The sequence below is a fragment of the Erythrolamprus reginae genome, chromosome 9, assembly GCF_031021105.1.
Source record: "Erythrolamprus reginae isolate rEryReg1 chromosome 9, rEryReg1.hap1, whole genome shotgun sequence".
Lineage (NCBI taxonomy): Eukaryota > Metazoa > Chordata > Lepidosauria > Squamata > Dipsadidae > Erythrolamprus > Erythrolamprus reginae.
The window spans coordinates 1,948,810-1,974,193 of NC_091958.1; the positions used below are offsets into that span (position 1 = coordinate 1,948,810).

General features: G+C 43.6%; 1 protein-coding gene across 5 annotated transcripts in view; it reads left to right on the plus strand.

Moving 5' to 3' along the window:
• The window catches only part of LOC139172641 (meckelin-like), a 27,419-nt gene continuing 2,035 nt past the window's right edge, over positions 1-25,384 (plus strand). The window contains exons 1-23 of one of the 5 annotated variants that reach the window (XR_011559903.1): positions 9-511; positions 2,898-2,971; positions 3,063-3,128; positions 3,978-4,078; positions 4,290-4,368; positions 4,576-4,653; positions 5,163-5,228; positions 5,487-5,631; positions 7,649-7,766; positions 9,602-9,692; positions 9,874-9,930; positions 11,828-11,926; positions 12,617-12,715; positions 13,004-13,102; positions 15,845-15,938; positions 16,369-16,493; positions 16,906-17,046; positions 17,470-17,550; positions 18,368-18,484; positions 19,249-19,365; positions 21,526-21,621; positions 23,333-23,788; positions 24,916-25,058. Coding sequence is in view for 3 of the 5 variants with exons in the window: in XM_070761853.1 (XP_070617954.1) it covers positions 286-511; positions 2,898-2,971; positions 3,063-3,128; positions 3,978-4,078; positions 4,290-4,368; positions 4,576-4,653; positions 5,163-5,228; positions 5,487-5,631; positions 7,649-7,766; positions 9,602-9,692; positions 9,874-9,930; positions 11,828-11,926; positions 12,617-12,715; positions 13,004-13,102; positions 15,845-15,938; positions 16,369-16,493; positions 16,906-17,046; positions 17,470-17,550; positions 18,368-18,484; positions 19,249-19,365; positions 21,526-21,621; positions 23,686-23,788; positions 24,916-25,058 (2,415 nt within the window). In the remaining 2 variants the exon portion in view is untranslated. Of the gene's footprint in view, positions 512-2,897; positions 2,972-3,062; positions 3,129-3,977; positions 4,079-4,289; positions 4,369-4,575; positions 4,654-5,162; positions 5,229-5,486; positions 5,632-7,648; positions 7,767-9,601; positions 9,693-9,873; positions 9,931-11,827; positions 11,927-12,616; positions 12,716-13,003; positions 13,103-15,844; positions 15,939-16,368; positions 16,494-16,905; positions 17,047-17,469; positions 17,551-18,367; positions 18,485-19,248; positions 19,366-19,632; positions 19,902-21,525; positions 21,622-23,332; positions 23,789-24,915; positions 25,059-25,384 lie in introns of those variants that run through there. The other 4 variants (XM_070761853.1, XR_011559904.1, XM_070761854.1 and 1 more) reach the window with 4 other exon arrangements.

Below are 25,384 nucleotides of genomic sequence, written 5' to 3' on the forward strand. Positions count from 1 at the left end.
CTGAATCTGTAAACTGCTTAGAGAGGGCTGTAAAAGCATAGTGAAGCAGTATATAAGTCTAAATGCTGTTGCTATGCCTTGTCTCCGTGGCCGAGTCTGGCCACAGACAGTGTCCAAAAGTTTAAAACGGCAGGTGAGTGAAAGCTAGACGCCTCGCTGCAGCTCCTAAGAAGCCACACCTGTGTTTGGTTACTACGGATACACCTGGATCGAGACAAAAGCAGTGCCTTGTAAACGCTCTCCTGATCCTCTTGCCCCACAGAGGGTCAATCTGTGGGGAGTGGAATGCCCCAACCCCTATTGCGAGCTTCCTCCAAAATGCCAATTTTGAAGAGCTCTGTTGTTCTCCTCCTCCTCCTGTTTCTTAATCTCTTGCAGGGCTCCACACTGGGTCTAAGGGACGGGCGGGCCGCCTCCAGCCTTCCTGAAAGATGTGGGCCTGACCAATTCTTCCATCTTGAGACTGGCCAGTGCAGCTCCTGTGCCCCAGAGCGGATCCAGAGTCCTGAGGGTGAGTGGGGAATGGACGGAGGGCAGGGGGCAGGGGAAAGGGGTAGGGGGAGTATGCGCCCAGCACTAAAACTGCAATGTAGGAACTCTCTGGGTGGAAAAATTCCACCCACTTCCCTTTCGCGAAGAAGCCCCACCAACAAGAAGCCTTAATGAGTTATTAGCCGCTGTGTTTATCGCTAGCAAAATGCCAGCTCTGCAGAAAGGAAGCGCATTGGTGCATCCTGAGCATGCCCTTGGGGTTAGTGCAGTGAGCATGAAATGATGTGCCACGGCTAATTGCAGATTGGCGGGGGAGGCGTTTGATTTGTGGCAGGATCCTGCTGCAGTCCCCTCCTCGCTCGCCTCCCCCTTCCCCGCTACTTCAATAGTAGTAAGAGACGTGTTGAGCTGTTTCTGTAGCTTAAACCTAAAAGGGTTTTCCCCCTATAGTGTACAGTATATTCCACAAGGGTACAAGCAGAGGTGGGATGCTAAGTGGGAACAGTGGATGTGTGTTCATCCCCATGGCGCTGAGTGCTAGCGGAGTCCGGCGCAATTCTGCTACTGCACCTGGGCCAAAGGCACACCTGCGTGTCCGTGCATAATTTCACTACCTGCCCAGGTGCAGTGGCATAATCGCGCTGGACTCTGCCAGCACTCAGAGCCACGGGGGCGAGCACACCTCACCGTTCCCCCTTAGCAGCCCCCCTCTGGGTACAAGTAGCGACAAGAATTGTTTAGCGACGAGAATCGGGAAGGGCAATGCCATCGCTAAGTGAGGTGGGTCGTAATCCTGTGACCCTGACCCCAACATTTGGAATGCTAACTCAGTGGCTGGGATAATTTCCATGAAGGGAGTTAATGTTTGCATTTGCATGCGTTGGAGAGAAAGGGATTACAAGAGAATAAGCAGGCACAGTGGGGGGATGCCCATTGAAAGAGGCATCAGCTGGTGCATTACAGATGGGCTCTACAGTGATGTTTTTCAACTGAGTTGAACTGTTAGTATTCCTGATTTCTTTGAAATGCTAAAGTTCACTTACTCAGATAAGAGTTTCTTTCTTTCTTTCTTTCTTTCTTTCTCTCTTTCTTTCTTTCTTTCCTTCCTCCCCCCTCCCTCCCCCTCTCTTTTTTCTTTCTTTCTTTCTTTTTTCCTCCCTCCCTCCTCCCTCCCTTTCTTTCTCTCCTTCTCTCCTTCTTCCTTCCTTCTTTCTTTTTTCCTCCCTCCCTCCTCCCTTCCTTTCTTTCTCTCCTTCTCTCTTCTTTCTTTCTTTCTTTTTTCCTGCCTCCCTCCTCCCTTCCTTTCCTTCTCTCCTTCTCTCTTCCTTCTCTCTTTTTTCTTTCTTTTTTCTTCCTTCCTTCCTTCCATCCTCCCTCCCTCCCTTCCTCCCTTCTTTTCTTTCTCTCCTTCTCTCTTCTTTCTTTCTTTTTTCCTCCCTCCCTCCTCCCTTTCTTTCCTTCTCTCTTCCTTCTCTCTTCCTTCTCTCTTTCTTCCTTCCTTCCTTCCATCCTCCCTCCCTCCCTTCCTTCTTTACTCATTTATTTACTTGTCAAACATATATAGGATAGTAGTAGTTTGTATAAACATAAGATAAGAAAGGAGTAGCAATAAAAGAGGACAATAGGTCAGGGATGTTAGGCACAGTGGTCTGCTTATGCATGGCCCTTGCAGACCTCTTAGAAAGGGGGAGAGGTCAACGGTAGGCAGCCTAGGGTTAAAGCTTTTGGGGTTTGGGGAAAAATCACACTCAGGTAGTGCATTCCAGGCATTGATCCACTGTTGCTGAAGTCGTATTTTCTGCAGTCGAGTTTAGAGCGGTTTACATTGAGTTTGAGTCTATTACCTGCTCGTGTGTTGCTGCGGTTGAAGGAGAAGTAGTCATTAACAGGAGGGACATTTTGGTATATGATTTGATGAACTATATTTTAGAACAGTTCGGAGGTGACGTAGTTGTAAATTGTCTAATCCCAGTATTTCATGTCTGGTGGAATAAGGTATTTTGTTGCGGGAGGAGGAGTGAAGGACTCTTCTTGTGAAATATTTCTGGACTCTCTCGATTGTATTAATGTCTGATATGCAATGCGGATTCCAGACAGGTGAGCTATATTCTAGAATTGGTCTAACAAATGTTTTGTGTGGTTAGCGGTGTTGCCAGAGAAGAAGCTGCGTAGGATTAGATTAACAACTCTTAGTGCTTTTTTGGCAATGTGGTTACAGTGGGCTCTACCATGTAAGTCATTGGATATGAGTACTCCAAGGTCCTTGACAGAGTGAGGGTCAACTACAGGTTCTTCTAACTTGACTGCCAATTTATCAATCTATGTTTTCAGTGAACCCCTGGGACCTCTACAGTGAGCAAGTAGCTTCTAGAAGCCCTGCCTTGACTCAGTTTCCCTCCTTGTAGGTTTGAGTTGTGTTTGCAAGCCTGGATCAAAAGACCCCGTTGGAGATGCCCATCGTCCTCCATGCCCTGACTGTGTAAGAGGTTCTGTTTTGGGCTGTTCCTTGGGGATGGAGGCAGAAGCATTAAAAAAAATTAACATGGTCTTTCTCTTCCCTGTATTTACAGAGCAGTATTCCCACTGACTCCTTCTGGGAATCTGAGTTCCTTGACGGGAGCTTCCTAGCATGCGAGGTGGGTGGATTTCTGCTGCATATAAGCAAGATTTCATGCCCTTGACTTAAGTCTTTTTATTTATAAAGGATTTTCCCATAAGTCAAAAAAGGAAAGAAAGAAAAAAGACCCTAAAATAAACAAGTATACAAATGACTTCTAGCCTTGTTTTTAATAATAATAATAATAATAATAATAATTTATTAGATTTGTTAAAAAAGCATCTAAAATTACATTGCAAAACAACCAAGTAGCCTGCAAGCTCCAACTACTCAGGATATCACGCCTAATCCACAATCATTAACTAATCAGCATACCTCAGTTACATCAACGACCCCTGGTCTTACCCCACTGACTCACCAGGAAGTTTCTACAAAGCAGGCAATTGCTGAGCCATCAAACCACACCCAGCCACCAGTATTTATAGAAGGAAGGCAGCTCAGGTCTCGCTGTGTTCGCCCTAGTACAAGGACAGAAGCACCAGCCTGAAGATGACGAGTGGGACCTCGTCGAAACGTCGCCAGAAATTTCTAAATCCTACACGGGAAGAAACCCGAATATACCAAGACCGTATATATATATATACAGTATATGTACATACATACATATGATACCATAAGTAGATTATTTCTTCAAGTAAATAGAAGCAGGAGAATTAGTTTCATTTCAGCAGAGCAGACAAACACAGAGTGGGCTGAGAGTACAGAGAAGACAGAGAGCAGAGTGGGGTGAGCCACGCCCAGCCTTAAGCTTAAGTTTTCAGTTTCAATTCTCTGCACAGATTCAGAAGTGTTTAGCTCCTATTGGCTGACTTAGTTGCTCTGCCTAGTTCATGAATATTGTAACAATACTTTATGTTATTCCCCTTAGAAAACCTGCAACGCAACGGCGTGTCAAATGCTCACCAACATGGTCATCCTCAGAGCCTTCTCTTTGCAAACCAGGTCTTACGATCTTTACACCAAGGCCAAGTAAGTAACTCCAGCGCTGCCTTTCCAGCTCCAGGGGTGGCATCTCAGGGAGAAGTTGGTGTCCTACACATCATGCAGACGATACCAAGGGTGCATCTCTGGCGCAGTGACTTTGTGATGTCTCTCTGGGTTGCAGCTGACCCTTGTCTCTTCAGAAGGTCCACTGGGCTTTGGCCATCTTCTTTAAAGCATGAATGCATTTTCTTTTTAGGAGCCAAGATCTCCCAAAGCTTTGGTACGGTAGCTCCACCAGACCTTTCCCTTCTGTGGCTTTTGGGAAGCATTCGAAGGCAAGTAGAGGCAGATCCCCCAACTCCCGCGAATGTTTCTCAGTGGTGGCCAATTTCAGATGGATGGACTTCAATTCCCAGAATTCCCCAGCCAGACATGTTAGCTAAGTGGAGCAGACATTTGGAGGGACCAACTTGATGAAGTCAGGGAGAACTTCTTCAAACGCCGGACCTAGTGACCACTGAATTTGTTTTTGTTTTCTGCAGATGGACTTCAAGGTTATTCAGTACGATGCCCGGGGAAAGTTCCTAGGTTGGCAGGATGTAAAAGGAGCAACACTTCAGGTAAATGAATTACTTTTATCTTTTAAATGTGGCCCACTCCTCACAATGCCCAATGCAAACATAGACTAAGATAATTTCTTCCCACCCTCCCTCTCTCCCTCCTTCCCTTCCTTCCTCTCCACTTTCCCTTCTCCTTCCTTCCTTCCATTCTTCTTTCTACCTTCCTCTCCCCTTCCCTCCCTCCCTCCCTGTTTCCCTTTCTTCCCTCCCTCCTCCTCCCCATTTTCCTTCCTTCCTCTCTCCACATTCCCCACTTCTTCTTTTCTTTCCTTCCTTCCTCTCCACCTTTCCCTCTCCTTTCCTCCTTTCCTCCCTTCCTCTCTCCATCTTCCCTTATGCCTCCTTCCATTCATTCTCCTCTCCACCTTCCTCTCCCCTTTCTTCCCTCCCTCCCTCTTTCCTTTCTCCCTCCCTCCCTCCCTCCCTTCTTCCCTCCATTTCTATCTTCCACGAATCCATTTGAGATACTTTTAAAAGGTTGCATCCCCTTTTCCCTTTGCTACGTTTAGCTCTGTCCAAACAGCCAGAAGATCCTGGATGCTGCTTTCACCATGGGAACCACCTACCAACAGTCCGTAAGTGATGCCTCTATTGCAACTTAAGCTTTGGAATTGGGAGATGTGGGTCCAACTAGTTATTTCAGCAGATCAGAAGTACGCCATGGCTCGTCTCAATTACAACAGTTTGCACTTGCAGCCTGTTGTGAATTTGGTGGCTTCTTTATAAACGATTAACTGAATATGTCCGTCTCAGATGCGTCACTTAAACAGATCTCTTAACTAGGCGCAGCGAAGTCAATTGCATGGTCTCCACCTGGTATTTACTGTTCTTAGTGCACTCTTGATGTCTCTGCCCTGCTGCAAAGGACTCCAGAACCCATCTTCTACGAGATGTTCTTGCAGTTTGAAGATGAGAAGGGGAACCCCCAACTCTGGCCTGTTCCTATAAGCAACCCCGCAGTAGTGACTAACAATCCAGGTAAAGCAATCCTTTGGGGCTTTCTAGGTTTACCTCGAATGCATTGTCATTGAAACCTACATTATTATTAAGGCATTTGCTGGAATGCTCCCCACCCACCTTCTGAAAACTTGGCTTCCTTCATTCATCTCTTCCTTTCATTCATTCATTCATTCATTCATTCATTCATTTATTTATTTAGATTTGTATGCCGCCCCTCTCCGCAGACTCGGGGCGGCTCACAACAAAGTGAAAAACAATTTATAACAAATCTAAATTTCTACTAAAAACATTTTAAAAACCCCATTTTCTAAACACACATACATACACACATACCATTCATAAATTGTATATGCCCGGGGGAGATGTCTCAGTTCCCCCATGCCTGACGACACAGGTGGGTCTTAAGGAGCTTACGAAAGGCAAGGAGAGTAGGGGCAGTTCTAATCTCCGGGGGGAGTTGGTTCCAGAGGGTCGGGGCCGCCACAGAGAAGGCTCTTCCCCTGGGGCCCGCCAACCGACATTTAACTCTTCTACCAAGGCTGAAAAAGTTTCCCTTCTCAAACCCCAGCCTTTCCCCACAATCTGTAAAAATGCAGCCGTAGATGTGCTTTCAACAAGTTGTGTGCATCAATGTCGTGTCTGAATGTGCCTTGGAGGTTCACCGGTTCAGTTTTGTAGTTTCTTTCTTCTCCTTTATTTAACAAAAAAGTTTTATTGAATTTATATACACTGCTCAAAAAAAATAAATGGAACCCTCAAAGAACCCATCCTAGAGCTGAACGAATGAAATATTCTCATGGAATACTTTGTTCTGTCTAAAGTTGAATGTGCACAACAGCAGGTGAAATTGATTGTCAATCAGTGTTGCTTCCTAAGTGGACAGTTTGATTTCACAGAAGTTGGATTGACTTGGAGATATATTGCATTGTTTAAGGGTTCCCTCTTTTTGGGGGGCAGTGTACAATTAAAAAAGGCCGTACATAATCTCTGGTATCTTATTCATATTCTATAAACTAATCTTGTATTGTACATTTGTCTTGGCACAAACAAACATTTAACACAGAAAAGGAAAGGGAAGGAAAGGAAAGAAGTAAAATAAAAAGAAAAAACCCCTGCAAATATATAACAAATACTCCCCCCCTCCCACTTGCGGTCTATCTTGACAGCTAAACCATTTATCATTTATATTTTTTTACAACATTTGATACCACCAGTTTTTATTTGGCTTCATCTAAAGCCTCATTTTCCCCTCTACACTTGTGTATATATTCTCATTCATAATTTCTACCATAACCATCTTCTTTATACCTGTTTAACATAGTGTCCCTTTAAATAGCTTTATTCTGTTTCCTTCCTTCCTTCTGCTCTTTGTCTTCCTTTTTCTTAATTTTTCTTTTTTCTTTTCCTTCCTTCCTTTTCTTTCTTTCTTTCTTTCTTTCTCCTTTCCTTCCTTCCTCTTTTTTCTTTTTCTTAATTTCCCTTCTTTCCTTCCTTCCTTCTTTCTCTTTCTTTTTTTCTTTTATTTTTTTTTATTAAAACAAAACAAGATACCAACATACATATTAGAAAATGACAAACATATAAGAAAAAATAGGAGCTATTACCACTCCGCTCGTATCAGAAGTTTCCAGAGAAAAACCTCTGCAAACCATATCCTACAACGAAACATATTTCCTGTTATTTACAGATTTTTAGCTATTTAGTTCTATATAATATTTTCCGTTATATAATTATTCCTCAATCTTCTGTTCAACCAATCATAGACCTTATCCCATGCTTTGTAATATTCAGTTTCCTCTTGTTTTTTTTTTTATAAAATTCCTTCCATATTTCATCAATGCCATGTCTGAATGTGCGTTGGAGGTTCGCAAGTTTTGCAATTTTCATTTCAGCCCCTGCAAAATAGCTGGACCCCTTTCTGACCTTACCGATATTAAACAACTTCTCAGAAGCCGTTCTGCTCGGCTTGTGTTGAAAGAACAACTCCGGGACCTTTGCTAAAATCGTTCCCCTTGTATCTTGTTTTGATGTTTAGCAACCCCGTTGAATCGAGCGCTCCGGAGGTTCTTTCTGGTCGATGGGCTTTCAAGTAGAAAAGGGTATTTGTCAAATGCTCCAGCGTTTGTTACCGTGGCAAAGGAACTGCTGCTCAGGTAAAAAAAAATAGCTTTTTCCAAGGCCTGATTAAGGGTGGAGGTTGCCTGGGGCTTGTAGAATATCGCCCACCACATTTTTAGAAAGGATATTGAAGAAGATTTCATTTCATTTCATTTCATTTTATTGGATTTGTATGCCGCCCCTCTCCGTAGAGTCGGGGCGGCTAACAACAGTGCTAAAAACAACATGCGACAATCCAATACTAAAGTAGCTAAAAACCCTTATGTTAAAACCAATCATACATACAAACGTACCATACATAAATTGTAGAAGCCTAGGGGGAAAGAATATCTTAATTCCCCCATGCCTGACGACAGAGGAGGGTTTTAAGAAGCTTGCGAAAGGCAAGGAGGGTGGGGGCTATTCTAATCTCTGGGGGGAGTTGGTTCCAAAGGGCCGGGGCTGCCACAGAGAAGGCTCTTCCCCTGGGTCCCGCCAAACGACATTGTTTAGTTGACGGGACCCGGAGAAGGTCCACTCTGTGGGACCTAATCGGTCACTGGGATTCGTGCGGCAGAAGGCGGTCCCGGAGATAACCTGGCCCAGTGCCCTGAAGGGCTTTATAGGTCATAACCAACACTTTGAATTGTGACCGGAAACTGATCGGCAACCAATGCAGACTGCGGAGTGTTGGTGTGACATGGGCATATTTAGGGAAGCCCATGATTGCTCTCGCAGCTGCATTCTGCACGATCTGAAGTTTCCGAACACTTTTCAAAGGTAGCTCCATGTAGAGAGCATTACAGTAGTCGAGCCTTGAGGTGATGAGGGCATGAGTGAAACATCCAGAGAAGAATCAGCAAAATGGGTGAAAATTCTGAGGAGGATCAGTTGAAGGTGTTGGGTAAGTTTAGTCTGGAGGAGAGAGGATGGTGGAGAGATCGCGATGACCATATTCAATCAAGCACCTGAAGGACTTTAGTGTAGAAGACAAGCTGAACTTGTTCCAGAAGACAGAACCAAAAGCAACGACTCAAATCACAAGGAAGCAGATTTTGATTGGGTGTTGGGGAGACTTTCCTAAGCGTAAGAAGTAGTGGTGTTCTCTCCTTTACTAGAGGTAGTAAAAGGGCTGGATATCACATCTTGTGAATAGAAATAATGAAAATAAGGAAAAAAGGGAGGAAGAACAGTGGCTAGTAGTTGGTTAAGTGATCCTGTCTTTATTCTAATTTTCTCCCAGCTGTCTCTTTGGCAGTGAGTAGGAACGTCCGTGGTATCTATCTAGTAGACGTGTTACTTTGCTGGTACCCCAAATATCTCTGTCTCAGGAGCTGCCCGGAAACTTAAGTGGCACCGGACAAGATTATCTCAGGGACCACCTTCTGCTGCACGAATCCCAGCGACCAGTTAGGTCCCACAGAGTGGGTCTTCTCCGGGTCCCGTCAACTAAACAATGCCGCTTGGCGGGACCAGGGGAAGAGCCTTCTCTGTGGTGGCCTCGGCCCTCTGGAACCAACTCCCCCCAGAGATTAGAATTGCCCCCACCCTCCTTGCCTTTCGTAAGCTGCTTAAAACCCACCTCTGCCGACAGGCATGGGGGAACTGAGATACTCTTTCCCCCTAGGCCCTTACAATTTTATGCATGGTATGTCTGAATGTATGTTTGGTTTTTATATGAATGGGTTTTTAATCGTTTTTGCTATTGGATTATTGTGTATACTGTTCTATTATTGTTGTTAGCCGCCCCGAGTCTCTGGAGAGGGGCGGCATAGAAATCCAATAAATCAAATCAAATTAAATCAAACTTAAGTGGCACTCTTCACCTTCATTTTTCCTCCATCCCTCCTTCCCTCAAAACCAACCACCATTGTTCTTCCTGCCTTTTCAGTGTCCACCTACCAACCACTGTCCCTGGAGAACATCCACCTTTCTTTTTGACCGTCAGGTACTCAACACACCGAATTTCAGGAGCTGCCCAGGTGAGTCCGTGCGGTGGGAACTGCCACCAACATCCAAAAGCAGAGGGGGGCATCCATTTCAGGTTGGGTGTGTGTGTGGACTTCTTACTTCCCTTCACCCTTGGCTTCCGGCTTTCCCTGCTCTCCAGCTTTGTGGACATCTCGTTGTAGACATACCTGCTTTTGTCACTTGGCTTTGCAGGTGTCTTTTTCAGTCTCCTACAATCAGAGTCCTGGATCAACTCAGCTGGCAACGGATGTGAGTAAGCCCAGGGCAAGATTTTTGGCTTCTGTTGAATATTTAAGGGGTTTTTTTGGCTGATTTTCCCGCACAGACAAATGGTGGAAAGAAAATAAAAGCTATAACCAGTTGAGGTTTAGAGTAGGGGTCTCCAACTTTGGCAACTTTAAGACTTCTCACAGCTCCCAGAACTCTGAGAGTTGAAGTCCACAAGTCTTAAAGTTGCCAAGGTTGGAGACCCAGCCTGTTTTAGAGACACCATCAATGAAGGGCTGCATTTTTAAAAATACCACGCTGTGGGCGTGGTTTGTTTTGTGGGTGTGGCTTGCTGGCCATGTGACCAGGAGGGAGTGGCTTGATGGTCATGTGACTGGGGTGGCTTAAAGGTCCTGTGACTGGCTTAAAGGTGGCCAACTTGATGTCATTCATGTCAAGGGTTTGGGTTAGGGTGCCTGGCCTCTCCTCGCCTCCAACAGATGCAATTTCCCTATCAATTTACTATTTTATTCTATGCATATATGCCGTGTGTGTACAAACATATTGCACACAGGCACACAAAAATATACATTATCTACTATATAAACTGTATGTGTATGTACACACACACACACTCACAGCTCTTCTAACCTCATTTACTGCAATAGGAAAAACATACGCAGAGCAAAGAAGGGGGGAAAAAGAAAAAAAAATCAACATTTTTCTACCGGTTCTGCGTACCTGGCCATATCCATAGGAACCCATCCCTGATTTAAGGATTTTTTGGCTGATTTTCCTGCAAAGACAAATGCTGGAAAGAAATATAAAAGCAACAACCAGTTGAAGTCTAGAGCAGGGTTTCCAACTATGGCAACTTTAAGACTTGCCAGAACTCCCAGAATTCTGGGAGTTGAAGTCTACAAGTCTTAAAGTTGCGAAGGTGGGAGAGACCCCTGTTTTAGAGAGCAGACCCCATCCTAATGCTAAAATTACTCATCTTTCTGCAAGGATCTTCATTGTAATAACTCATATTTCTATTGAAGAGCATTTGTTCTTCTCACTAAGAGAATGGCCCCATCTCTGTTGGGAAAACAACTCACCCAGGAAGATGCTTTCAACCCTTTGGCCCATATCCCATTGCCCTTCAGCCCTTCCCAAAAAGTTCTAGACTCCTTCTGGACTCCTGGAAATCTCAGCGAGGCTGTGGAATCCTGGGAGTTGAAGTCCACTCAACTGGAAGTCCTCTAAGTTGAAGAAGGGCAGTTGAGCTATTGACTCTTTTTTAAAAAAAAATGTATTGAAATTTTCCATTTTTTAAAAAAAAACAATACATGATCGTATTTACAGATGAATCTACATCATATATACATTCCTATCAACATTATCTTTTGATTGCTTTTAGATTTCTTGATGTTTTATTTCAATGTTTAGTTTGAGTTTCTTTTTTTTGTCCACTGGTACCATTTCGTCCAGATTTCATAGTAGTCCGATTCTTTTCGATTATTGAGTTCCATTGTCAATCTGTCCATCTCTGCACAGTCGTATATTTTCCTGATGATCTCGTTGTCTTCAGGTATTTGCGGGTTTTTCCAGTTCTGTGCAAATACAATCCCTGCCGCTGTTGTTATATGCAAGCTTAAATATTTTACATTTTTAGGATAAGTCCCTCTCATAATACCCAGTAGAAAAAATTCTGGTGTATATTCCATTTCTGTATTTATTATTTGACACAACCAATTATTTATTTTTTCCCAATATTTTCTTGTCTCTGGACATAACCACCATAGATGAAAGAAGGCTATTGACTCTTTTAATCCGCTTGTTCCCAAAAGATCCTTCGGGAGGTTTTTAGGGATAATCTTACAGATCTGAAATGACTGTGGAAAGCAGCTTAATTAATCCATCTGCTGGGAATGACACACAGATTGTCTGTGCACAGATCTCCTTTGGGGTCCTGGGTTTTCTTGCCGTCCTCTACTCTTTGTTGGAAACCAGCAGTTGGGCCCGGCGATCTCGTCTGCAGAACATTGATTTCGTGGTAAGGATGAAATTCACCTTTTTGATCTCGAACGTCTGGAAAATGGGTCGCCCCTCAGAATTTAGGGCTTCACTTGGGGACCAGTGTTCCCTCTAATTTTTTTGGGGGGTGGGCGGAAAAGTATAGTGTCTGAGCGGCAGTCCCTTCGGGACTGGGCGGCACAGAAATAATAAATAAATAAATAAACCCACCCTGTTTTGCCTCAGGGAATTTCAAAATAAAATACTGCACTGTGTGTCTATAACAGTGAGCTCATAATAGGGCAACTCTATCAATATCAAAATGCCACTTAAATAGTTGAGCTAGTTTCAAACTAGATTTTGATTTTCTTTCTCTCTTCCTTACTACCATTCTTTTTCTTTCTCTTTTCCTTCCTCTCTTTTTTCTATCTGTTTCTCTCTCTTCCTCTCTTCCTCTCTCTCTCCTTCCCTCTCACTCTTTCCCTCTCGGCTTCTGGGCAGGTTTGGAAAACTCTGAGTTGATGATGATTTTTAAGTGAGCGATTGCTCACTGCTCAGCTTAGAGGGAACTATGCTGGGGACACGAGTTGTTTTTGCTTAGACTGTGCCTGATATACGGTATTTTTTAAAAAAGCAAAAAGCGAGTGTTGCAAAATTACTTTTTCTTCACGCCGGCTCTCCCTGGATTCCGATTTTTATTCCCGTTTAAATCTTTTATTTTTATTTTCAGACCATATTGAAGTTCTTTGCTTGCTTGGTTGGATCCCTGGCAAATGTCTTTTTCATGGTCACTTTGGGAATTGGTGTTTACTGGCTGATCGTTTTCAAGGTAATCAAGGATCCATGGCGGTGTGTGAGCAGGTGTGGTGGCATCCAGTGTTCCATTGGTTTATTTTTAATTACTTTGAGTGAATATTGCATTATGTGGCGTTGGCAAACAGATTGGGGCTTCCTTCTCGAAGTGGAAGAGGATCCTGCCAACCACAATGATAATAATAATAATAATAATAATAATAATAATAATAATAATAATAATAATAATAAGGTTTCTGCTGAGGGATGTAGAACCTCACAAGCAGAAAGATCTCATCTGTTTTTGGCTTTTTTCCCCCTATAGGGTCAGCAGTTTTCTACGGTGGCAATTACACTCCCAGCTGCTGGTAGCCAAGCAGAAACCAACTTTATCGTCTATGCGTTGTGTGCTTTGCTTTTGAAGGTGAGGAAAGGTTGAAAAGAGATTGCATAAAAGACCTGGGCCTTTGGGGAATGAGGTCCTACATTTAGGCAACAAAAACAAAACACACAGTATATGTGGTGCATTGCTCAACAGTAGTATCTGTGAGAGGGATCTTGGAGTCCTAGTGGACAACCATTTAAATAAGAGCCAGCCGTGTGCAGCAGCTGCCAAAAAAGCCAACACAATTCTAGGCTGCATGAACAGAGGGAGAGAATCAAGATCACGTGAAGGGTTAATGCCACTTTATAAGGCCTTGGTAAGGCCACACTTGGAATTTCAGTTTTGGTCACCACGATGCGACCAAAGAGGGCAGAGAAGAGCGACAAAAATTATTAGGGGACTGGAGGCTCAAACATATGAAGAATGGTTTCAGGAACTGGGCATGGCAGGTTTAATGAAAAGAAGGACCTGGGGAGACATAATAGCACTCTTCCAATATCTCAGGGGCTGCCACAAAGAAGAGGGAGTCAAGCTGTTCTCCAAAGCACCACAGAGCAGAACCAGAAGCAATGGGTGGAAACTAAACAAGGAGAGAAGCAACTTAGAACTAAGGAGAAATTTCCTGACAGTGAGAACAATTAATCAATGGAACAGCTTGCCTCCAGAAGTTGTGAATGCCCCAATGCTGGAAGTTTTTAAGCAGATGTTGGATAACCATCTGTCTGAGGTAGTGTAGCGTTTCCTGCCTAAGCTGGGGGTTGGACTAGAAGACCTCCAAGGTCCCTTCCAACTCTTCTGTTGTTGTTGTTGTTGTTGTTGTTGTTGTTGTTGTTGTTGTTATTATTATGATGATGATGTCTTGGAGAACTTTCATTCTCTAGAGCAGTGTTCTTCAACTGTGACAAAACGTGTGGACTTCAACTCCCAGAATTCAACTCCTGTTGCTGGCTGGGGGAATTCTGGGAGTTGAAGTCCACGCATCTTAAGGTTGCCAAGGTTGAAAAACACTAGCCCAGGCTGCTTTTCTGGTCTGGCTTGGTGGAACTTCCCCATAAGAAAATTGGAGAGGACAACATTGTGACTTTTGTCATGCACTTTTGTCCAGACAGCTCCAGGCAGCCTTCATATTAAGATGAAAACTGAGTTGATTTTTAAAAAAACCTTTTCCACCAAGCCATATTTTACAGCATGTTGTCCGAAACTGCTGGAGCTCGAGAATTGATTAATAAATGAAAAAAAAAAACCCAACAATTTTACAAGGTGAAAAAAATAGCATCTCATTACTACAGAAGCGCTTCCACCACGGCTTAATTCTTTGTGGCACTATTGATTTTATTTGACCTTCTTAACTTCTGCCAAGTCCAGCTTAATTCTTGATATGCCGCCTGGCAGTTGTGTCATTTTGTTTTCTTGGCAGCAGTTGAAAGTAACTGACCATTGTCCTCTTGAAGGACAGGATCCTCTGCTACCTGTTGCCAGGATTGCTCATCTGTCATACCCATTATCTGACCCAAAGGGAAGCAGTTTAGTGCTCAAAAAAAGCCTTGTGCAAATTTCCACTGCCTTAGTCTTAGGCGTTAGAGTTGAACATGTTGGTTATGACCTATAAAGCCCTTCATGGCACCGGACAAGGATATCTGCGAGACCGCCTTCTTCCGCACGAATCCCAGCAACCGGTCAGGTCCCACAGAGTTGGTCTTCTCTGGGTCCCGTCGACCAAACAATGTTGTCTGGCGGGACCCAGGGGAAGAGACTTCTCTGTGGCTGCCCCGACCCCCTGGAATCAGCTCCCCCCAGAGATTAGAACTGCCCCTACCCTCCTTGCCTTTCGTAAACCCACCTCTGTTGTCAAGCATGGGGGAACTGAGACATCTCCCCCTGCCTATGTAGTTTTAGTGCATGATATGACTGTATGTATGTTTTTTATATTGGGGTTCCTTGCTTTTAGATTTTTAAATGTACAAGTATTATTTTAGATTTTGAATTATTAGATTTGTCAATGTATATTGTTTTTGTCACTGCTGTGAGCCGACTCGAGTCTGTGGAGAGGGGCGGCATACAAATCTAATAAATAATAATAATAATAATAATAATAATAATAATAATAATAATAATAATAATAATAATGTTCAGGAATGTGCAGAACCCTTGAGTTATCAAGGACATGCCCAGAGGAAAATGTGGGATTCCAGCAGATATCCAGGAGGTAGGAGTAATTATTTAGTCATATAAGACAGACACATTAAAGTGCATAAAATAGTGTTTAATTTTAAAAACAGCACAGACAAGTTAAACAGTCAATATCTATCAATACAATGTCTTTGTCTTACATATCAGGCATACGTTACAGTTTACAAATCCATCAAACTAGTACAGAATTTACTACATCAGTCACAGTGAATCAGCAGAAAGAACAGAGAGAGCAGAGAGACAGAATCATGCTCTCTGGCTCCCTCTTATGGTAATTTGCAACACTGCCTCTTGAAGCTATAGTACTTCAATACAAACATATATTCACTGTTAGCTTGTTTATATATTGCAAACCCAACTGTTTAATGAAGAATACTAACAGAACATAAGCTCTGATCCTCTTTGGAAGATACTCAGGGTGTAGGGCTTGCAAATAGCTGTAGGAGAGGTCACATTCTTAAAATATGCTGGGGAATTCTAGGAGTTGAAGTCCAAACATCTTGAAGGCTGGGAAACCTTGCCTTAGATGATCAAAAGACAAAAATGAATACATAATATCTCCCAAATTCCCTGTGGATGCTTTTGTTCCAGAGCATTGATCTCTTACATCTTCTGATCACCCAGCTAATGGTCTCCATCTTCCTGATAGACTGGGAGAAGCCGAAGGCAAAACCAACAACGAAAGGTTATCATTTATCATTGCTTTGGTTTATACCATGTTCATTGTATACATGGTCCAAAAAGAGTCTCCTCTGGTCTCCCTCTTTTTGCATCCTGGGTGGTGAATAAATGTCCAGAGACATTTGGGGTTTTGTCACATGGGGTTTCTCCAACTGACCGGGTGAGCAGGTCTGACCCACTGCGCTCGCTCTTAGCCTGGGTAAAGGATGCTGGGTAAAGGATGCTGCTCACCCCTAAACAAGGGCAGTGTCACATCACATAATTTGCTGTTGGGGAGGCAGAGGAGCGAACAGCAAAATCTCCAGGGGTCTCCAGAGTGCCAAGCCTTGCAATTGATCAAAAGCACATGAGAGGCACGTGCAGATTCCTCCAATAAAAGCTCATCTTTCTCTTTGCTTGCCTGGGCCCTCCTTCTCCACCCCACCCCATTGCAGGAGGTCCAGCCTCGTCCGTGAGTGCCTGGAGGACTTTTCTGATCGCCAACGAGTGGAATGAAATCCAGACACTCCGGAAGGTGCATCCTTCGCTTCAGCTGTTTGCAGTTGTGTTGCTTTTGGAGGTCAGTCGCAAGACACAGTGCGGGCCAAACTATGCTGAGCTCTGCTGATTTCTATCGGCAGCCCTGGGAAAGAGTCTGCAGGTCTAGAGAGTTAGCTCAATAGAGAAATTTAGAATCTCCTCTTGACGGCAGAAGCTCCTGTTTTCACTGGTCTGTTCTGGTGGTTTTTCTCCTCCATCCTCTTAGGGAAAAACCTGGCTGGACCAAACCGACAGCCTGTGCTTCCTTCGTGCCCTTGTCCAGTCCCTTTGGGAAGCCACCTAAAATTCTGATGTCCTTTCCTAGCCTGACATTTTCAGTCCAAACTGTATAGCTGTGGACTATAAATACTTACCCAGAGTCCCCTGGCGAGCCATAGATGAAGAGAAGGGGTCTCCACATGGGAATGATGTTGGCTTCTATTCATCCACAGGTTGTGGGACTGAAAAACCTTGCATCAAGAGACCTGGATGTCAATCTGCAGCCTGAACCAAATGCCTACCAAGCTCCCTGGAGCCCAATTCTTCGTTTTGGGATTGCTGCTTCTGTTTGGCTGGCGGTGGCCATTGTGCAGGTTCTCTCCTCTCCTCTCCCCTCTTATCTCCTCTCTTCTCTTCTCTTCTCCTCTTTTCTTTTCTTCTCTTCTCTCTTCTCCTCTCTTCTCTCCTCTCTTCTCTTTTCTTCTCTCCTCTCTTTTATTCTCTCCTCTCTTTTCTCCTCTCCTCTCTTCTCTCCTCTCTTCTCTCCTCTCCTCTCTTCTCTTCTCTTCCCCCTTCCCCCTTCCCATGGGTCTCACTCTGCTTTCCTAAATTCTATCTATTCCCCCAGTATTTTGCACAAAATGCAAACGCTATTCTTAGGTGGCACTTCAACATGCATTGACTTGTTCCAATTGATTGGAAGAAGCCAGCAGGGATTTTTGCAAGAAGGATCTCTGGATTCTCGTGGGGAGTTGATGTGTCTTATGGTTCCTCACGTATCCTTGGTTCTGTTGCAGATATTGGTGTCCGTTGGGTTCTATCAACGCTTTGTGGAGGACAAGATTCACCAGTTCATCGACCTTTGTTCCTTGAGCAATGTGAGTCAAACCCATACACCCAAAGTCAAGACCTCGGGTCAGATGGTTTGTTTCCCAACTCGGCCAATGCCAGATGTGGAGAGTTAGATTCCCAGGGTCATGGCTGACAATCTTGAGAGCAGAAGTGCAACACACATCTGGGTGAGACTATCGGAGGGAAGATACTAGATCCTGGATTCTTCTTTTCTGCGCTTCTCTTACCCACTCCTCCGTTTAAGCGCTACCTACTTTCCTGCCTCTCGAGGTCAGATCTCAGCTCAGACGAAGATGTTGCAACCTGCTCTTACATTTCCAAGGAAAGCGGGCGGCGATAATGTAGTGCACCTATTAATAATGCTGTGATAACGAGGACATGGGGAGTTCTAGATGAAAAAGCCCATAGTTGGGGGCTCCCCCCTCCCCCCCAATGTTTGCTGAGCGAGGCTAATTTGCCCTTCAGGATATCTTAATTTGCACTTTTTGCGTGGCCGAATGTTCATTAGGAAATTCTTTCATTTTTAAAGCCCCTTGCAGCTGATTTGTGCCCGCTTTTAATTGCTTGCCTGAGGGATTCTGCTGCAAGTTTTAAGCCTTTGCTCTGAGCCATTAAAAAAAAAACACATTTACATTGCTTTAAAGGCCGGTTTTTAAAAGGTGTTCCAAGCCACTCTGGGAGGGAAATGTATTAATTCTTAAAATAAGCCAGATGCGTTTGAAAACGTCCTTGTTTCTCTATAATGAAATATCCTTGTTTCTCTATAATGAAATATCCTTGTTTCTCTATAATGAAATATCCTTGTTTCTCTGTAATGAGGACCTTTCGTTGTAACCCCTGCAGGTGTCAGTCTTCATTTTGACACACAGATGTTATGGATTCTACATCCATGGGAGAAGCATCCATGGACATGCAGATGTGAGCTTGGAAACTATGCTGCATTATCTCAGGAAGGAGGAGGTAATAATAATAATAATAATAATAATCATCATCATCATCACCATCATCATCATCGGAATTGACAAAATCTCCATCTGTCAATTGCAAAACGCCGCTTTACTGGGATCGGCAAACATAATTCGCCGCTACATCACACAGTCCTAGGTGCTTGGGAAGCGCCCGACTGGTGATGAAATACGAAATCCAGCATAGTGATCTCGTTTGCTGTGTTGTATTAACATAATAATAACAGCAGCAGCTAGAGAAATTTTCGAAATACGAAGATCTGAAAATCAAGCTGCAACGACTCGGCATAAGCCCGTGAAAGTGGTCCCAGTGGTCCTTGGCATGCTGGGCGCAGTGCCCAAGGATCTCAGCGGACATTTGAAAACCATTGGAATTGAGAAAATCTCCATCTGTCAATTGCAAAATGCTTCTTTACTGGGATCGGCACACATAATTCGCCGCTACATCACGCAGTCCTAGATCTAAGTAGTAGATCCTTGGAACAAACTTCCAGCAGACGTGGTTGGTAAATCCACAGTAACTGAATTTAAACATGCCTGGGATAAACATATATCCATTGTAAGATAAAATGCAGGAAATAGTATAAGGGCAGACTAGAGGGACCAGGAGGTCGTTTTCTGCCGTCAGTCTTCTTTGTTTCTAGGTGCTTGGGAAGCGCACGACTGGTGATAAAATACGAAATCCAGCATAGTGATCTAATTTGCTGTGTTGTATTGTTGAAATAATAATAACAACAACAACTTTTCCTTTCTTCCCAGGACAACCTTTGCCCCCTGAGGGGCTTGGAGCCCAATTCGGAGGTACAGACCTTCGAGGTGTTTCTCACTGACCGGACTCGGACGTTCTATGACAGAATTCTCCTCTCATTAATGGAGGTAGCAGACCTTGCAATATTTTCTTCTTAATTGCTTTTTCAGAAACGCTGCCCAAGCTTCCTTAAGAATGATTTAGCCACCCTTCAGGGCACAGGTACTCGGTGATCCATTTCATAAAGGCCCGTTTCCTTATCTGCCGCCCCCCCAGAGATGATGGGGCAGAAATTCCCCCCCACTTCATCTCAGCCAAAGGCCGAGACATTCCCAATGAATGTCGGTGTGAGTGCACAAAGTCTGTCTTGAAACTCAAAACATTTTTCTCCTTAGAAGATACAAAGTGCAGAAAACAAACCCTTAAGAGACAGCATGGAAAAATGTTTAACAGGGATGAAAAGAAAGGAGGAGAGAGACGGAGATCATGAGACAAACGTTAAGTCTCCCGAAAGCTAAGATGAGGAGATATGGCAAAGCATATGTAGCTTCACTGTGACTACGGAGGGAGACGAGGGAAGACCAGTATGTTGACTGCGTCTAAAAATGTTAGCAGCGGTTAGCAGGAAACCAAATAAAGGTGTCACTTAAACACATTACACTCCAATCATGCTGATAAGTTGCTTGTGTTTTTTCAGCAAAAATGTGCCAAATATTGCAAACAACCATCCAGGCAGAGAGTTGGGGGGTACAAAATGTTTACTTCTTCCTGGTGGGGGGGAGGGCTAACAGAAAATATTTGAGAAGCACTGAACTAATAGAACACCGAATTTATTATTATTATTTATTAGATTTGTATGCTGTCCCTCTCCAAGGACTCGGAGCGGCTCACAACAAGAAAAAAACCAGTACAAATCCAATATTATTTTTTTTTTAAAAAAAGTTTAAAACCCTTAACATAAAACCAATCATACATCTCATGTAGACCATACATAAAGTGGAAACAGCCCGGGGGAATCAATTTCCCAATGCCTGACGGCAGAGGTGGGCTTTGAGAAGTTTGTGAAAGGCAAGGAGGGTGGGGGCAGTCCTAATCTCCAGGGGGAGTTGATTCCAGAGGGTCGGGACCACCCCAGAGAAGGCTCTTCCCCTGGGCCCCGCCAGACGACATTGTTTCATCGACGGGACCCGGAGAAGGCCAACTCTGTGGGACCTAACTGGTCGCTGGGATTTGTGCAGCAGAAGGCGGTCTCGGAGATATTTTTGTCCAATGCCATGAAGGGCTTTATAGGTCATAGCCAACACTTTGAATTGTGACCGGAAACTGATCGGCAACCAATGCAGAATTGCAATATTGTGATATCGTTTCCTTCTGTCATGTCCGTGGCATCGTGTATGCACTTAAGAAGCAACCATTGTGATGCAATGACATACATATTGTCACATCTCATGCTGGTGAACTCAATCTCCTTTTAGTTCTGAAGCGCTCTTTCCATGTTAGCTTGGAAGCGAACCCCGTGCCGCATGAATTAGAAGGTGTAATTTTTCCAAGGGGACAAAATTGTTGTAAAAGCAGCACTGAGACACTCCTGGGGAGAATAGGGCGAATTAATTAGCAATTGATTATTAATGTGCAGGTGAGAGGGGGCACAGCTAGCCTGAAGCAGTAAGAAGGCAGCTTCTACTAAAAGGTGTAGTAGCTCTGTGTCGCCTCCACCCACCCTCCTTCATTGATGGGGATTGTTGAAAGTTAGAGCTACGGAAAAAATCTTTAGGTTACGGAGAAAAATGATAAAAGAGTGGCAAAAACATTGTGCATGTTTGTTTGTTTTTTGTCCAGCGTGATCAGAGAGAAAAATAGCAATTCCCACCTACACATAGAAGCGTTTAATACTGGATTTATTGTGCCAGGGGTTTTGTGCCTTAACGGGACCTCTTCAAATGCTGCGTAGCCAAGCGTGGAAACAGATGCTCCTATAAATCTATCTAGCTCTTGGGTGCCACAAAACCCTGTTTTTATTGAACTTTCTGGGTTTAGCCCCTTCAAGGAACAGCGGCTGAGCACAGCACAACCTCTTTTCTCACTTTGTACTTCACTTTCTAATTGAAAATTCCCTCCGGGGTTAGAGATGAGTTCTCAGACACGGGCAGGTGAAAATTGAACTGACATTTCTCCCTGCCGAAGGGAAGATTCAAGTCAAATAAATCAATTTTTCCACCTCCCTTTTCGCCAGTGCCTACCAAGGGGCAGGTTTGAACTTTTAAAGTCCATGAATGTTCTCCTTGTAGCACCAGAGAGGACTCCATAGACGCCCCGATCTTCATGAACAGAGGATGAAAGGCTACCATGCTCTGAATTGGTTCCTGGTCTCCTTCTTGGAACATGTGAGTCCTCTTCAGCCACCTTTGAGTAAACTGCTTCTGTTCTGCCGGCGTGTTTCAACCGCCCGTAATTACAGGGTAATTAGTCCAGGAAGACACACACCACACGATAAAAGGAAAACCCAAAAGTTTTTATAAACAGAAAAACAGAAACAGCTCCCTTTTTAAATGTCAAAGGGATTTTCTGGTACACACAAGGCACAGGTGAAATGCAATCATATTGCTCACCCAATAACTGGGAAATTGAGTTCAATTCTAAAGTCCAGAGAGTCCACACACACAATCCTGAACAGCAAAAAACCACGATCTTGACGAAACAATGAATCAGATAAACTGCCTTGAAGCTAACACACCAGGCTGCACTTTTATCTGTAGCACTAATTACAGCAGCCCCACCCAACCACAGGTGGCCTCATTTTCTCTTGTAATAATCCTTCAGTTGTTGTCTCCTATGCATCACTCTACGCATGCGTGGATGTGTCATTAATTGTTGTTCAGAATCCAAGGATAATACAGATGATTGATCTCCTCCTGGGCTGTCTACAAAACTCCCCTCTTCCCTGTCACTCACGCTTCCTTGGTCAGAGGAGACTTCGTCGGCAGATTCTACTGGGAGCAAAACAGGCCTGCGGCAGGTGGATGTCTCCCCCACATCCACCTCCACATTCCTTGGGGCAGGAGCTGGGCCAGAGCTAACCACAACTAACTGATTCCAGGGCTGGTGATTTGTTCGCTGTCATTCTCTTGAGCTGAGCATCTGGGAAAGAGCTCTAAAAATGATATAACGGAACTGGAAAAGGTGCCAAAAAGGGCAACAAGAATGATCAAGGAAATGAAGCAACCAGGTTGCAATGCCTTGGTCTCTTCAGCCTTGAAAGGCGGCGTTTAAGAGGTGACTCGATCGAAGTGTATAAAATCATGCACGGGATAGAAAAGGTGGATAGAGAAAAAAAATCTGTTCTCTATCCCACAATACTAGGATGAGGGGGCCCTCCCTAAAGCTCACAGGTAAGAAAGTGAGGACAAATAAAGGGAAATGTTTCTTCACCCAGAGGATCCCAGAAGAGGTTGTGACAGCTTTCAGCCTGGAGAGCTTCAAGGCAGGATTAGACAGATTCATGGATGCCAAGTTTATCATAGGTGGTTATTGAAATGGATGTCCAAGTGCCTCCTCTATGTTGGTTGAGGCAAGCAGGATTCCCTTGGGTACCATTTGCTGGGGGTCAATGGAAAGGGAGGGTCTTGCCTTCTCTTTCTGCTCAAGATCCTCAAGGACAATTGGTGGGCCACTGGGTGACACAGAATTCTGGACTCGATGGGCTTTGTCCTGATTCAGCATGGCTCTTCATAGGTTCTTAATGGCTTGAGGCCAAAGATAGTCAACAGGATCTTTATTAATTATTTTCATATAAAAACTAACAGACAAAATAAACAAACACAGACACATGTAAAACAATCCTATGATGAAAGTAAAGTAAATACATATATCCCCATCTTCTCAAAGACGAATGTTTTACAAAAAAGAAAGAAAAGATAAAGTGAGGGGGGAAATGGTCACTATTCTGTTGATTTATCATTATTATACAGTCATTGTATTTGTATTTCTTTCCTTTACTCTTTATTGTTAATTACAACAAGTTTTTAAATTCAATAACCATATTTCCGTTTTGTACAGGTAGAGCATGAATTAAAACTCTTTTTGAAACATATTTAGGCTCATCGGTGAAGAAGAAAGGAAGAATAATAATAATATTGACAAACTAACTGATTTTTAAAAGTTGACAAAATCACCACCAGTCAATTGCAAAAGGCAGCGTGACTCGGAACGTTACATCCTGTGGGGAGACCTTGAATCCTGTCAAACAACCATATCTGCCAAGCCCAGATGCTCGGGAAGGATTCGCTGGTTGGATAAAACTGCCCAATCCAATCCAAACATCTGTCTGACTGTGCAATGAAGCATAATGTGCACTGTCTTACTCTGGATAAGATGTCCTCTCTACAGAATCGTTTCCCTTTTAATCGGTCCCTTCTCTAACCACTTCTCATTCTGTCCCCATCCTTTAGCGGTACATAGATATGGACTACATAGTGAAGGATAAGTTTTTCTCCGAGAGGATCCTGGACTTGGAGTTTCAGGAGCAGGGAGATCTCTCGATTCTCTATAACGGTACTCAGCGTGTTCCTTTCTATGGGGATCTAGTTTGTTTGTTTTAAAAAAAATATTTTTATTAAATTGCATAGACAAACATGACATACATAACATGCAACACTTAGTGGAGCTACAGTCGCTCCGCTCAGAGTAGAAGTCATCTTTATGTTTAAGCATTAAAAAAAAATGAAAAGAAAAAATCTCGTCTATAAAATAGTTAAAATATCAATTATAAAGTGGTAAATAAGAACACATCTAAAATATTTAACAACATATGTAAACATTTTAAAATTCTAACTTAAATTGAGCTAAAATAAAGGGGGGGAAAGGAAGAAAAAAAGACGAAAGAATAAGGGTAGAAGAAAAAAGGAGTTCACATTTATATTGTGAGTAATCATCATCTACTACAGTATAACTATTAAATGCTGATATGTTTAAAGTAAAATAACAATAAAATTATCTCTTTTTCTTTGTATCCCATCAAATACAGTGATACCTTGTCTTACAAACTTAATTGGTTCCGAGACGAGGTTCTTAAGGTGAAAAGTTTGTAAGATGTAACAAAGTTTTCCATAGGAATCAATGGAAAAGTGATTATTGCATGCAAGCCCAAAATTCACCCCTTTTGCCAGCCGAAGCGCCCATTTTTGTGCTGCTGGGATTCCCCCGAGGCTCCCCTCCATGGGAAACCCCACCTCCGGACTTCCATTGCCAGCAAAGCACCTGTTTTTGCGCTGCTGGGATTCCCCTGCAGCATCACAAAAACACGGAAGTCCGGAGGTGGGGTTTCCCATGGAGGGGAGCCTCAGGGGAATCCCAGCAGCACAAAAACGGGTGCTTCTCTGGCAACGGAAGTCTGGAGGCGGGGCCTCCCAAAGGCGGCGGTGGGTTTGTAAGGTGAAAATAGTTTGTAAGAAGAGGCAAAAAAATCTTAAACCCCAGGTTTGTATCTTGAAAAGTTTGTATGACGAGGCGTTTGTAAGACGAGGTATTACTGTATATACCTTTTGCCAAACATCATGTTTGGGGATCTAGTTTTAAGGGGTGGCTCACATAATCCAGGCTGTAGATGGAGGAGAGGTTGTACCATTAGAATTATCCTGCATGATGGTCTGAGCTTTGTCTCTGGTGACTTTCTCCTTCAGATGACGGTGCGTTGTTCAGCCGTACTCTCTTCTATGGGCACGAGCTACTGCTCCTTCTCTTTGAAACCCTCCTGTTCTGCGCTGTGGATTTCGGGGCACAGAATTTTGTGCTCTCAACAGTGGTTACCTTCGTTGTGCAGAAGGTAAAAGTTTCGCGATTGAGAGGAAATAGTACGAGGGTCGCCCAGAAAGTAATGCACCACATTTTTTTTCTCCAACAATTATTTATTGAACACTGTGAAACTTACACACAAGAAAGAATGATGTTTCTTCTACACTCCCTATTTTTCCACATAATCTCCGTCCCATTTTATGGCCTTTCTCCAGTGAGACACAAGGGCGTGTTGGCCCTGTTGGTACCACTCCTTGTTCTGGTCACAAAGCCATTTCTGCACTGTGTGAATCACCTCTTCGTCATCCTCAAAATGTCTTCTGCGACTAACAGTACTTCTGTCGACTGCAGATTCTC